The sequence below is a fragment of the Trichosurus vulpecula genome, chromosome 7, assembly GCF_011100635.1.
Source record: "Trichosurus vulpecula isolate mTriVul1 chromosome 7, mTriVul1.pri, whole genome shotgun sequence".
Classification (NCBI taxonomy): Eukaryota; Metazoa; Chordata; class Mammalia; order Diprotodontia; family Phalangeridae; genus Trichosurus; species Trichosurus vulpecula.
The window spans coordinates 159,217,526-159,233,495 of record NC_050579.1 but is presented as its reverse complement, the minus strand read 5'-3'; the positions used below and the strand labels follow the sequence as shown (position 1 = coordinate 159,233,495).

General features: G+C 39.7%; 1 protein-coding gene across 1 annotated transcript in view; it reads right to left on the bottom strand.

The window, feature by feature from the left end:
• Window positions 1-15,970, bottom strand: part of SEC63 (SEC63 homolog, protein translocation regulator) — an 87,285-nt gene that overhangs the window by 47,897 nt on the left and 23,418 nt on the right. Inside the window, exon 2 of the mRNA XM_036766405.1 lies at window positions 1,818-1,917. Coding sequence (XP_036622300.1) covers window positions 1,818-1,917 — 100 coding nt within the window. The remainder of the gene's footprint in view (window positions 1-1,817; window positions 1,918-15,970) is intronic.

Below are 15,970 nucleotides of genomic sequence, written 5' to 3'. Positions count from 1 at the left end.
AAAAATAAACTCATTATTTTAAAACCCTTTCCCTCCAACAACTACTACCCAAGGTTGTCTGAATTTGTTTTGTCTTTTGTACAATGGATATAATCACATCTGTAGTAACTACCTCATGGGGTTGTTCTGATGCTCCAATGAGATGATTTATGTATTTTGCAAAATTTAAAGCACTATGTCAGGTATTATTAAGCACCTACTTAAAATATTAAGCACCTACTAAAGAATGCTGTGCTAGGCAATGGGGATACAAAACTTACATATGAAACAGTCCTTGCGCTTACAGAGCTTTTATTTTAATAGGGGAGAGGGTGGAACAAAACAGAGACATCTCTAATATGTGCCATTACATGACAAACACATTATAGTTGTAAAATAAAAAGTTGTGTGAGGTCCAAGGAAGGTTTGTTACTGACAAGAAGGATCAGGAATACTTAATAAAGGAGATGAAATGGGTTTTAAAGGATGGGTAGTAAATCATCAAAGAAGAGAAAAGGGCATTCTAGGCATAGGAAGCATCATGAGCAAAAGGCATAAACACAAGAGGGCTTCTGCTCCTAATGCTCCTACTTCCAATTAATAGTACTACCAGTCTCACTGGCACCCAGGATCAAAACTTCAATTACCTTTGACTCCTCTCTCCTTTAACTGTCCATTCTAGCCACTGAGTCTTTCAATTGATTCTCACCACCATCATAGTAGTTTAAGCACTCTTTACTTCTTTCTAGAGCTATGATAAGATGCTTTTAATCGATTTCCCTGCCTGAAGTCTGAGTCCCATTCTACCCCATGTATCACTGCCCCAACAGTTTTCCTAAAAGACAAAATCTTCCACCTCTCCTCTCTAAACTACCCTCCACAAAGTTTCCAAAGTAATATTCCTAAAGTATAGTTCTTATCATTTCACTCTCCTACTCTATAAACTCCAGTGGATCCTCCCTTTTGCCTGGAAGATCAATGAAAACTCTGTTGGGCATTCAAAGCCCTTCTGTTCCCAACTTACTTTACTAGCCTTATTATGTATCACTCCCCTTCAGAGTCCAGTCAAATTACCTAGCCTTTGCCTAGGCTCTCCTCAAGGACTGGAATTCACTCCCTCCTCACCCTTACCATCTTAAAATCCCTAGTTTCTTTCAAAGTTCAACTCAAATTCCACTTTCAATATGAGACATTCCCTGATTCCCTTAACTGTTAGCAAAATTATCTCCTGATATGCTGTCTTTCCCAATAAGAGGGAAGTTTCTTGACAGCAAAGACTACCTCATCTCTGCATCCCCAGCACCTAGCACAGTGCCTGGCAAATAGCAGGCACTTGTTGAATGCTTACCGATTGATTTATCTACTACTTACTGAAAAAAGCCCAAATTCTTAGCCTAGTATCCAAAGCTCTTTAAGGCCTGGTGCTAATCTATTTCTCCAACCCTATCCCCCAATCTCTAGACAAACTGGACTATTTGACTTTCCCCCAACATATTTTATACTTACAGCCTCCTTTCCTTTGCTCATACTATTTCCTCTGCCTAGAATATCCTCCTTCCAATTTCTACTTGGTTGAAATCCTACACCCTTCCTTCAAGGTATTACTCAATCCCGCAAAGACTTCCCTGATCCCCCCAATGCAGAAACAAGCTAATCTTTCTCTACACTTTCACAGCTTTGTTTGAAGCCCTCTTAGAGCACTTATTATATTCTGCCTTTTATAATATTTACTTATGAATACATTTAATCTTCCAACAGCAGGAACTCAATTTTTATTTCACAGAGCCTTGCACTTAGTAGGCAATTAAACACTTTCTGAATGAAGAATCGATACTTACTTTATTGTGGGAATTACATTTGGCTGGGGTTTTAATAATCGCAAACGATACCATAAACATCTTCCATATACTTTTCTGATATTTTTTAATCGAATTTGCTCTGTCAAAAGGAAAAAAAAAAAGAGAAGAGACAGTTAACCTTTCACTTCACAGGAAAGGCAAAAGTAGTTACTGTGTTAACCTTTATACCATGTTGGGATAAACAAATACTGCTATTTAAATTTTTTAAAAAGACCAGAGCAGGGGGGCGGAGCCAAGATGGCAGCTGGTAAGCACGGACTAGAGTGAGCTCCGTACCGAGTCCCTCCAAAAACCTATAAAAATGGCTCTGAGCCAATTCTAGAACGGCAGAACCCACAGAACAGCAGAGGGAAGCAGGGCTCCAGCCCAGGACAGCCTGGATGGTCTCTGGGTGAGGTCTATCCCACATGGAGCTCAGAGCTGGGAGCTGGGAGCTGGGAACGGAGTGGAGCAGAGCCCAGCCTGAGCGGCGTGGACGATCCAGACCAGAAGCCGGGCGCAGGGGGCCCTAGCGCCCTGAATATGTGAGCTGCGGCAGTTACCAGACCCCTCGACCCACAAACACCAAAGACTGCGGAGAAGGTTAGTGGGAAAAGCTGCAGGAGTGGAAGGAGTTCGCAGGTTCGGCTTCCAGCCCCTGGGGGCAGCGGAGGTGGGGCAGCTACAGCTGTTGTTACTTCCGGCTCCAGGCCCACCTGGTGGGAGGAATTAAGTGGCGGATCAGAGCAGGAGTGCAACAGCCTGCTGAAGATCTAAGCCCAGTCTGGACTGGGGGTCCTTGGGGAAGGAGGAGTGTGGCTCTGACAGAGCTGGCACCTCCCCCCAACGTAACATAGAACTCGTTAGTCTACAAGCAGTCATACCCCACTGAAAAACTCAAGGGTCAAGTTAGTTGGTTGGGAATATGGCCAGGCAGCGAAAACGCAGCCCAGATTCAGTCTCAGACTTTGGATTCTTTCTTTGGTGACAAAGAAGACCAAAACATACAGCCTAAAGAAGACAACAAAGTCATAGAGCCTACAACCAAAGCCTCCAAGAAAAACATGAACTGGCCCCAGGCCATAGAAGAACTCAAAAAGGATTTGGAAAAGCAAGTTAGAGAAGTAGAGGAAAAATTGGGAAGAGAAATGAGAAGGATGCGAGAAAACCATGAAAAACAAGTCAATGACTTGCTAAAGGAGACCCAAAAAAATACTGAAAAATACACTGAAGAAAACAACACCTTAAAAAATAGACTAACTCAAATGGCAAAAGAGCTCCAAAAAGCCAATGAGGAGAAGAATGCCTTGAAAGGCAGAATTAGCCAAATGGAAAAAGAGGTCCAAAAGACCACTGAAGAAAATACGTCCTTAAAAATTAGATTGGAGCAAGTGGAAGCTAGTGACTTTATGAGAAATCAGGATATTATAAAACAGAACCAGAGGAATGAAAAAATGGAAGACAATGTGAAATATCTCCTTGGAAAAACCACTGACCTGGAAAATAGATCCAGGAGAGATAATTTAAAAATTATTGGACTACCTGAAAGCCATGATCAAAAAAAGAGCCTAGATACCATCTTTCAGGAAATTATCAAGGAGAACTGCCCTGATATTCTAGAGCCACAGGGCAAAATGGAAATTGAAAGAATCCATCCATCGCCTCCTCAAATAGATCCCAAAAAGAAATCTCCTAGGAATATTGTTGCCAAATTCCAGAGCTCCCAGATCAAGGAGAAAATACTGCAAGCAGCCAGAAAGAAACAATTTGAATATTGTGGAAACCCAATCAGAATAACCCAAGATCTGGCAGCTTCTACATTAAGAGATCGAAGGGCTTGGAATGCGATATTCCGGAGGTCAATGGAGCTAGGATTAAAACCTAGAATCACCTACCCAGCAAAACTGAGTATCATGTTCCAAGGCAAAATATGGAGTTTCAATAAAATAGAGGACTTTCAAGCTTTCTCAGTGAAAAGACCAGAACTGAATAGAAAATGTGACTTTCAAACACAGGAATCAAGAGAAGCATGAAAAGGTAATCAAGAAACGGAAATTGCAAGGGACTTACTAAAGTTGAAGTGCTTTGTTTACATTCCTACATGGAAAGATGATGAGTATGATTCATGAGACCTCAGTATTAGGGTAGTTGAAGGGAATATGCATATATATATATATATATATATATATATATACATATATATATATGTTTATGTATATATATAAGTGAATGTGTTGTTATGTATACATCTATGTGTATATGTATGTATGTGTATGTATATGTATATATATGTATATATGTGTTTATGTATGTGTGTATATATATATGTAAAAGAGAGAGAGCAGACACAGGGTGAGTTGAAGATGAAGGGAAGATATCTAAAAGAAATGAAATTAAGGGATGAGAGAGTAACATACTGAGAGAGGGAGATAGGGAGAGATAGAATGGGGTGGATTATCTCGCATAAAGGTGGCAAGAGGAAGCAGTTCTATGGGAGGAGGGGAGAGGGCAGGTGAGGGGGGAATGAGTGAACCTTGCTCTCATCAGATTTGGCCTGAGGGGGAATACCATACATACTCAGTTGGGTATCTTACCCCACAGGAAAGAAGAGGGAGGAAGATTAAAAAAAAAAAAAGGCAGGGGGGATGATGCAGGGGAGGGCAGATGGGGGTGGAGGTAATCAAAACAAACACTTTGGAAAGGGGACAGGGTCAAGGGAGAAAATTCAATAAAGCGGGATGGGTTGGGAAGGAGCAAAATGTAGTTAGCCTTTCACAACATGAGTATTGTGGAAGGGTTATACATAATAATACATGTGTGGCCTAGGTTGAATTGCTCAACTTCTTAGGGAGGGTGGGAAGGGAAGAGGGAAGAGAATTTGGAACTCAAAGTTTTAAAATCAGATGTTCAAAAACAAAAAAAGTTTTTGTACGCAACTAAAAAACAAGATACACAGGCAATGGGGCGTAGAAATTTATCTTGCCCTACAAGAAAGGAAGGGAAAAGGGGATGAGAGGGGAGGGGGGTGATAGAGGGGAGGGCTGACTGGGGAACAGGGCAACCAGAATATAAGCCATCTTGGAGTGGGGGGGGAGGGTAGAAATGGGGAGAAAATTTGTAATTCAAAATGTTGTGAAAATCAATGCTGAAAACCAAATATGTTAAATAAATAAACTGTATTTAAAAAAAAAAAACCCCAACCCAACAGATGTTCAAAATTGTTTTTACATGCAATTGGGGGAGGAAATAAAATATTATTAAATGTATTTATTCAATATGAAAAAAAAAAAGACCAGAGCATATTTAAGATTTCAGCTATTGCCAATCAGAATAAAGGATGTCCAGTAGATAAAAATTTGAATAGTATAAAAAAATCATCCAAACTTTAAAAATTATTCTTCCTGTGAACCCTGAAACAGAAATAATTATTCTAATTGGAAATAAATTTACCTAACATTGGCCTCCATCCCAAAAGGTTTTTAGTTGTAAAGCCAATTGTTTCCAAAAGAAGAATTTATTTCTTCTTCAATTATGAAATAAGAATAAAAGATACAAAACATATCAAAGCAGAACCGAAATTTGCTTGAGGCAGCTAGGTGGCAGCAGTGCCTTTGGATCTGGAATCAGGAAGACCAGAGTTCAAATTCAGTCTTAAGACACTTACTAGATGTGTAAGCCTGGGCAAGCCACTTAACTTCTGTCTGCCTCAGTTTCCTCATCTATAAAATGGGGATATTATAATAGCCCCTTGTGTTGGCAACCAAAAATGGGCTCCTTAGCACTTAGTCAACAAGTGCCCTTGACTAGTTTGGCTTTTTCCCCTGAACTGAATACTGTTTGTATGTTGGACTGGAGTAAGCTTGTCGGCCCCTTCACCTTGCTTAAGCAGATTGAAAGAACCTGTGCTTTCCTGGTCAACCCCTTCACCTTGCTTAAGCAGATTGAAAGAACCTGTGCTTTCCCCGGCGTACCTTACACCCCCTTACACCGGATGGTTAAAAGCAGCTCCCGTTGGAACCAGAGGCTGCTATAGCCACAGCCACAGCCGAAGCAGGAGCTGCCAGTGGCAGAGCTGACCTACGGGAGGAAGCTGAACAAGGACTTCAGGCCAGTGGATAATCTTTTTACCATAGAGGGGGAAGCATGATTTTGCTTTAAGCAATCATGCTTCTCTGTAGCCTCCTGGTTACTCTTTCAAGGCGTACTTATTGGGCCTGGAAGCTTTTGATCAATATATCAAAATGGGGTTGCTGGTTCATGGGTTGGTTACTGTGGAGCCTAAATATATGTTTTGATTCTTCTGCCTTCTACTTTGAGAGTTTCTTATATCCAGCGGTTCCGAACCTTTCAGACATGTTTATGATCCTCTTTGAGATTATAAACTCTGCCCTCCTAATACACCCCTACCTCCCAGGATCATTGTGAGGATAAAATAAGATGATAGTTGTATTCTACAAACCTTTAAGTACTGAATAAATGCTAACTATTATTAATATTACCACCAAGAAATCTGATGAACTGACAAGTCTTCAAAAGTGAAAAAATGAAAAAGAATATAAGAGTTTATCAGAACTTCCCCTATACGAAAACACTATCAAAACACCTTGATCAATTTCTTCCAATTTATACATGTATTTAGTGCTATTTTGAAACTTTAACAGATGCTATTTGTAAAACCAAGGTTAAATCTAATTTAGATTCACAAATCCATGTTCTTTAGATATGTATAGAAATATCTACATATTTCATATGTGTTTGTATATGTACATATATACACACATATAACCTAGAGACATCTACCACCAACCAAACAACTAACAAGTCTTTTGTTTAAAATGAGAACTTTAACAACGATACTGGAAAATTTGAAAAAGACACAATCCTAGTTCACACTTAGAATCTGACTAACATAGAAATGTCATGTACTATTTCATTAAATTCACTATTAAATAACAAGAGGCAGCATAGTTTAGTGGGAAGAAGACTGCATTTGAAGTTAGGAAACCTAGATTCAATTACTGCCTCAAACACTCTCTAGCTGTATCTACCCCACCCCCTTCATAGTTTTAATACCTCACAAAAGTTTCTGCAAGAAAAACACTTTGCAAATAGTAAGTGCAATATTAAACAAACTGTGAGCTTATTACAAAGTATACTTTTTTTAAAAATCAACAATAGTATGTGAACTTGAATTCATGAGACTTCAGAGTTCAAATCCTGCCACTTACAGAGCCATTATGATCCTAAATAAAAAACTCCTTAGATTATGGGATTTTAAAGCCAAAGGAATTTTAAGAGATTATTTAGTCCAGGGATTAGCTTTTTTTAATCTCATAGACCCCCTCTGGCATTCTGGTGAAACCTTCAGAATAACGTTCTCAAATGCATAAAATAAAATACATACTATTACAAAGGAAACCAATTATACTGAAATATGGTTATCAAAATATTTTTTTTAAAACAAGTTCACAAACCCCAGGTTAAGAACCCAAGATAGCCTAATCTGAGGAAACTAGAGTCTACAAGGCCTATAACTTGCCCACAGTCACACAGGTAGTAAGTGGGAGAGCTATAATTCAAAACCTCAGGTCTTCTCATTTTGAATCCAGGGTTCTGAGAAATTTTCAATGACTCCAAAGAAAACAGAGCACCCAAAGCACTATAGCCAAATGTTCAAATCATCCAAAAGTCATTCCATTAAGGAAACACAAACATCCCTCTTTTATTCAAAAATTGATCTTTATGAACTGGGCAATCTGCCTTAAACTAGTAAACAGCAATCAGTCACTATTAAAACTGTCAAGTTTAAAGGTTTACATCCCTTGAAGTGAGATCTAACCCTGTTATATTTCAAAATACTTCAGGTTTGGATAAAAAAAAATGGAAAAAAAAACTGTGCTAAAAATTAAGACAACCTTGGTTCCACTGGTAGTTCACAAAGAAGCATAGATTTAGAACTAGAGAAGGAACTTCAGAGGTGATATAGTTCAACCTCCTCATTTTGGTTGTACTATTAACTATATAATTTAATCTTTCTGTGCCTCAGAGATATCATCTATACCTATTTCAAATACTTTAATATTGTCAACAAACATTAAGGACCTAAGGTGAATTGGACAATGCACATATTCAGAATACAAATATAAAACAGACATTACTACCTTGTACTAAATACCAAATGAGTGGTATACACAATAAGTGTAAAGGAGTAATATTCAGTAAGAACTGGGATATTAAAGATTTCATCTGGTAGTTAAAATTTCACCTGGGCCTTGAAGGATAAGACTTACCTATTAAAGGAACAACAGGTAGAAAAGTTTGGCTAAAACAAATGTACCAGGTAGCAGTGGAGTGGAAAGTAAGATAAAGTGGATGGGGGGGCCAGACCACATAGATCAAGCAAGCAACAAACATATATTACATGTCTACTATGTGTCAGGTACTACGCTAGGCATGACTAGAGATAAAGAGAAGAAATTGAAACAGTTCCTGTTCACAAGGAACTTACATTCTATCATGGGAAATAAATGTGTGTACACATCCACACACAAAATATACACAGGGTAAATGGGGGCAGGGGGCACACAGTTGCAACTGGAGAGATCTGGCTAGGCTTCAAGTAGAAGGTGGTCTTCAGTTGAGCTTTGATGGATCTAGGGATTTTAAGAGACAGAAGTGAGGAACAAACGCAATCAAGACATAGGGTCTGGTCAGTAGAACTGCACAAAGACTGAAGATGAAATGCTGTGCAAGTGGAAATTACAAAACTACAAAGTCTAGTTTAGCTATAAAACAAGACTGAAAGGTAGGTTGTGAAGAATTTTAAATGCCAAATAGAGAAGTTTGTATTTCATCCTAGAGATAACAGAGAGCAATTGGACTTAACATAGCTCTAAATTTAAGGCTGAGGAATATAGACTTTATTACTGGAAGGCTATAGTGTATGCCAGAATTTGCATGTAGGCTATTTTGTTAGGATAACGAACTAGTAGTTTACAATTTTATAGGCCTTGTAAATTTCTAGTTGTCTTAATTCTTAATTTTAATTTACCTACAAATTTGGTAACTTAATATTTTGCTTCTAAAGAGAAGAATGGTAAAAGATGGGGGGGTGGGGAAGAAAAGCCTTATATAGATATAGATATGGATATAGATATAGACATGGATATAGATATAGATAGCAGATTGGTTTAGTGAAAAGAATACCAAACTCACTGGTAGACTTGAGTTTGAATTCCAGTTTTTACTATCTGCAAGATCTCAGTTTCCTTAATAGTAAAATGGGAGTAAGAACACTTGTACCACCTACCTTACCAAATCCTTATGAAGTATTTATAAACTCTCCACTCACTCTGCTGCCACTTTGTTTCAGGCCTTTATCACCTTTCATGTGGACTACCTACTGCAACAGCCTCCTTTTTATTTTCCCTGCCTCAAGTCCCTCCCCACTCCAATTTATTCTCCATACAAAATTATTTTTCTAAAGCACAGGCCTAATGACATCACATGCACATATACCCTTCTCCTTACTTCCCCTGCCCCGCCCCCCACTCCAGACACACCCTCAATAAACTCAGTGCCTCCCCGTTACCTCTAGAATCATATAAATAAAAGTTCTTATTTCTGGCGCTCCATCTACGCTGACCTACTTGCTGTTCCTCACATGTAACACCATTTCAGTGCCTTTGTATTGGCTGTCCCCAGTGCCTGGAATGTTCTCTCTCATCACCTTCAGATTTTGGAATTCCATTTCCTTAAAAACTGAGCTTGAGTGTGAATACCTCTCTACATAAAGCCTTTCCTGACCCCAGCTTCTAGTGCTCTCCCTACCAAAACTACCTGGTTTGTATTCTTTATGCATGTATTCTGTATGTATTTTATAAATGTCTATCACGGAACATAAGATCCTTGAAACCAGAAATTGTTTCATTTTTGTCTTTGCATCCCCATCAGTTAGCATTCTGTGGTACAAAATTATTCTTAATAAATGCTTGTTCATTAATAAACTTTTAAATGCCACTATTATTGTTGCTTTACATGAACAGTAGGCAACTCTCCTTTTGATTCCCCCACTCTTTTTCCTCCACATGTTTAAATACAGTATGCTTCCTATTCCTGGGAAACTCTACAATGCCAAGTAGCATCCTGCCCACATTATTATTCTATTGAACACTTTTATATTGCTAATAGAATCTAAATAAAACTCCAACCAATTTTCAAACCTGAATTGCATGACACATTTTTAAAATAATACAGTCTACACAAGCAACATACAGAAAATAGCAAAGATTCCTTCTATCATACCGTCGAATGTATACACTGCTACTAGTTCATACCTGAAGCATAAAATGAGAAATACTTAACAAAATTCAGGCCCTACCCCAAAGAAAACTAAAACATTGCTATAGGGAAAAAAAAACTGACAAGATTCAACAGAACAAATGAGGAGATTTATGACTGTTAAGCAACCTTTACATCAACAATTCTAAAAACTAAAACACCTATGACAAAAATGAGGTTGTGACTATAAATGCCCAAATCTAAAGGGTTCGGTATACCAAAGAAGCGGGAGTTCTGCCTTACTCACTGGGCCACCAATACTAATTGGTATATGTATCAATACACACTGGCCATCCTTTGTTTTCTTACCAAATCACTTTCAATTAACCAGTGACTCATTTATAAAAAACTATCATTACCAGAAAAAAAATTATTAAGCACCTACTATTTATGGAGCACTGTCTTAAGTAAGCACTTCCTTTTATCTTAAACCTCTCCAATACTCCAAGTTTGAGATCTTTTTTTTTTTAATTAAAGGAACCATCTATTGACCACTTCTTAAAGAGACCTATTCACTGAACGGGCATCACCTCACTCAAAGTGAGAACCTGAAAAGGCCTTAGCCTAAAAACGCCAGGGTCTCCTATTGCATGCTGGGCCATCTCCAGTCGTCCTGATGAATATCTGGCCACTGGGAGAAAGTGAGGCTGGTGACCTTGCACAGGCCTCTCTCAGTCAAATCAAAGTCAACTGTAAGTCATCTCATTATTTCCCTGATGCCATCATCCTCTTTGAAACTAAGGACAAACACAACCTGCGAGTAGTACGAGCTGCCTGAACAGGGACTCAGGACAGTTGGTAACTTAGCCCGTCCTCATCCTCTCCCTCTCCCCTGATGGCTGGAAGCTGCCCAGGTAACTTGGGGTTTATTGGCTACATTCCTCTCTGTCCCTGTCTGTCTCTCTCCTCAAAGACCAAAGCTTAAACCCATTTCACTGTGGAGCTCACAGATTGGACCACAATAGGTCCCTACCCAAGCTCCACTTAATGCCAATATTTCGGGCCCTCCAGGCTCAGAGTGAATGTCATGGTAACTGTTTCTCTTTGGACCAGCCACCCTGAGCATCTTCCCCTCCCAGTTTGAGTTGTTTGGTTTAAAAAAATTAAACTAACTAAAAAGTTAAAGGGGCCATCCCTTGACTCACTTTTTAAAGAGGCCTATTCACTGAATGGGAGCCATCTCACTCAAAAGAAGAACCTGAAAGGGCCTTAGCCTAAAAGGGCAAGGGTCTCCCCTTCCATCCTGGGCCATCTCCAGTCATCCTGATGAATATCTGGTCACTGGACCCAGATGGCTCTGGAGGAGACAGAGAGGCTGGGGACTTTGCACAGCCCTCCCTCACTTGAATCAAAGTCAACTGCAAGTCATGGCATCATTTCCCTGATGTCAAGGTCCTCTTTGAAAACAAAGGACAAACATACAATCCAAATTTATGACCTAATCCTGATCTTGGTTACTATTATAAATTGCTCCCCAGAATGTTCTCCTTCCTTCCTCAATTAGTTCAAAACCTCAGTAAGTCTCACCACCTCAACTCCTAACCTCTTATTTAGGGAACTTCAATATACATAGTGATGTTCCCTTGAAATATGCTAATTACAAAGTTAGGCAATCTACTCAATTCCTATAACCTACCACTCAACTCCACCTCAGCTACAAAGAGAGGATCAGACCCTAGATCTTGCCATCACTCATAAAGGTTATAGTTCCATATTCTTGAATATCAAAATTCTTTAATCTGACCAAAATTTTTTATTATTCCATGTTCCCCTCTGCCTTACAACTCCTAATTTTGTTCTTGATCTAAATGTGACCTCCACTCTTTCCAACTTTAGTCCTTTCCCAGGCCATCAACCCTGTACTCACAACATTCCCATCCCTTTATTAGCTTAACACCTGGGTGTGTTAATTAAATGCTACAATAACCTCCGTACTCCAACTCCTAGCCCCTCATACTATTGCCAATCATGCTTTGCTAAATGCCAACCTTGGATTACTTGCACCATTCACACCTTTCTCTCCTATTTACTCACTACAGAAACAGAGCTGGAGAAAAATCATCAAACTATGCTTAAGTCTACTACAAATTTTAGCTACATTATTTCAACTGGTCCCATGACTGCAGCAAAACAAACCTCTTACACCTCTCTAGTAAATGTCACTAACCCACTCACCACACCTTTTGATTCCTCTTTAAGCCTTCCAAGGCACACCTCCCACTTCCCTCCCACTTCAAAGGAGTTGAAGCCATTCAGTAAGATCTCCCTCTTCCCCCCCTTTCATCTCTCCCTATCTCCAATGAAGAGGTGACCATTCTTGCCAAAGCTAACTCCTCTGCATATATTCCTGATCCCATTTCCACCCAACTACTCCAGCAACTGCCCCCACTATCATCCCCATTATCTCTCTAATCTTTTAATTGTACCCTGTCTACTAGCTTCCCTATGACCTACAACACACTCATGTCTTTCTTAGCCTTAAAAAAAAGAAAATCCTCAATTGATCTATCTCCTTAGGATGAACTGCTTGAAAAGCCATATATATCAGGTGACTCATCATCTCTACCTCCAGGCTTCCTTAAAATCCTAACTAAAATCTCACCTTCTACAAGAAACCTCTCCCAATTCTCCATTGTTAACGCTTTCCATCTGTTGATTATTTCCTACTTATTCTACATATATCTTATATGTACATTGTTTTCAGATCGTCTCCTCCATCAGACTGTGAGTTCCTGTTGCAACAATTTGGTAGCACCAACAACCAGCACACACAGGTCGCTAACACAGGTTCTTTTGATCTGCTTTACTAAGGAAAGCAACATTAAGTTAACAATCTTACTTTAATCAAATATGTGTATACATACACACACACACACACACACACGCATATATAAACTCACTTAGTTCAGGAGCAAAACCAGCAACTTGAACTTCAGAGCAAATACAAACAAATTACAAACACACAATATAAACAGACCAAACCACAATTCATAGTTACCAGGAAAGCAACAACATCTGGGTTCACAAGCTGGGAGGCTCTTAAAACAGCTGCCCAGAGGCCCACACCACTCTTCCAGTGGCTGAGAGCCCCAAGGGAGAACACCAACCTCTGGGTTCATATATCTTGTTCAGGGTCAAAGGGCATCTCAGTGTGCGACTCAAACACATGTGACCTAAAAGCATCACAAACATGGGACTCAAACCCATGCAAACCAGGCTTTCCCTTGAGGCAAGGAGGTCATCAAAGACTCCTAATTTAATCAAAAAAACAAAGGCCAGACTCTTCAAGGGCACTTGATTAAATAAGTGCTAAAACAGAAAACAGTAAAAAAAAAAAAAAAAAAAGTCCCATCTTAATTAATATTACAGTTCCCAAAAAGGAAGGACTGTCTTCTTTTTCCCTTCTTTGTTTGCCCAGCACTTAGTACAATGCCTGGCACATGTAAGAGCTTAATAAATGCTTTTCCACTTGACTCCACTCTTTCTCCTCTCATTCTCTTCTAAAACCTCTATAATCTGGCTTCCTGCCTCATCATACAACTGAAATTACCCTCTCAAAAGTTATCAATGATATCACAATTGGCAAATCTATGTCCGTTTGTTTTTTCACAATACTCATGTGAGGTGAGAGAATAAAGTGTGAAGGCTTCACAGGGAATATACATATATACACGTATATGTATTTATATCTAAAATGTTTGAGAATCAACTTAGAGAAAAGGAAAATGGGATGAATTTGAGTCTGTGGGAATCTAATTATTTAGCCTTTAGGAATGTCTTTCTCTCCCTCCTTCTTTAGATTTATAGACGTCACCACAGCTATGAGTGGAATACAAAGACTGTGAATGCTTCCCTATGAATAACTCAGGCAAGGGCCTCACCAGGCCTAAGTTTTGTTCTTCTATAAATCATATGATTTTGGGGAAACCAGATGGTATTCCCCTCTCCCCCTCCCCTCACCTATTTCCCCCATAAGGTAATTCTGTAGTTTCTGTGCTTGTATTGGGTAAAAACTTATTTCTTTATTCCTGGTTAGACTGTGAGGCCACTTGTCTCCCGTGACTGGGGATGAGGGTCCATCCTCTGGGGTGGGATTTCTTAGAATTGTTTGCACAAGGGTATATATTTCCCTGCTTGCCTTCTCTCCCCCCACTACCTCTCATCACTGCTAGTCCACCCTGATAGAGAGTGAGTGATGCTCAACTCTCGCGAGACTTGATCAAATAAAGCTTCAGTTTTTCCTAACCTGGGAAACCTCTTTTTTTTTTTTTTTTTTTACTTCTCGGTAGTCTTCTGACCCACACAGTTTTGGGGGGCTTGTTCCAGGATTCCCCTTAATTGAGAGAGGGTCTCCTTGCCGGGAAGCAGGATCCAGCATGCACCCAAAATTTATTGGGGGACTCCTGGTCCTGGTGTGGGGCTCTGCCTGGTTGAGGGAAAATCCTGAAGAGAGGGACTCGGAGGAACAGAAGCTGGGCGAGGGCTCCGACATTCTAAGGTGAAAAACAAAAAAAAAGCTGGGCCGGCCAGTGTGGAAGAGTCATAAATAAGTACACGTATCTCTGGAGGTAAGCACTCGGAGGTCTGGGGGTTATCTGTTGAGTCTAAGACTCAGGGAGTGCGGGGACAGCTCCCAACCAAATTAGGGCAGGACAGAAACCCCAAGGGAAAGGACACTCACGAAAAGGCTTCGCAGGGGACTCTGGGGGAGTAGGTGACCCTCCCCATTTGGCCAAGTTCTTCTGAATTTGGAGGGTGCGGTGACGGCCCTCGTAAATTATGGGGAAAGGAAAACCAAAGTCTGCGCAGTCAGAGCCCAAGTGTGAGGTACCTATAGATAGTCCCTTAGGCAATCAATTGCAAAATTGGAATGAACAACAAAAGTATAAAAGGGAAAGGGCAATTAGAACCCATTGCTTCAAAGCAAAATAGAAAAGAAAATGGCCATAGACAAGAGCTCTTAAAATATTTGATCTAGGTGGGGAGAATGGATTTTTCCTGGTGCTTTGAGGAAAGCTCTCCCAGGGAAAGGGAAAAAGCTTTTGGATTTCTGTATCTCTATGTTTGTGTCTGTCTGTATCTGTGTTTCTGTGTGAGTGTGTAATCTGACAACCTGTAATGTCCACTATCTCTGTTGTTCTCTCCCTCCCTGACTCCAGTCTCTTCGGAGAAGCGGGAGGGAGGGGTAGAGAGAAAGAGAGAGAAAAATGTTTTTTGTTGTTTAAGTTATGTGAATAGAGGTTTTGAGAGTAAAAAGGTTTGGAAACTTTTGGGAAGTTGTTGGAAAAAAAATGCTCTTTCTTTCTCCCTCCATTCCAAATCTGGCCAATTTGGAATGTAAAGAGAGATAAGAAAGAAAGTGGGAAACTTTCCCCTTAAATTTAAGTGAAATGTGTTCCTCCTAAATCAGAATTTATTATACTATTTGGCACTAAGGCAAATTGGGAAAATGCATAGATCTGAAAAAGACACTTTGAGCTCCTCAGTACAAAGACAAGGGACAAGGCACCACTGGATCTTTTCCAGAATCTCACTCACCTGTGACTGGCAAATTCAAAGTTCTCACTTTCAAAAAGTTTTTAAGGAGTGAACGCAAAAGTGAAGTTTACTTGAGTAAAAAGTTAGAACCATTAAAATCCCTGCCTCCCAGAATTATCACCACTGGGATACAAATTTCTGCTCTAGGTAACTTCACACTTCTCTATTCCAACTGAAGAACTGTGTTTTATCTTTGTTTGACCTGTTTCCTGATTTGTAAAGGGAAAAATAATAAGGGTGGTTGTTACGGGGTCAAAATGATATAATGACCATAA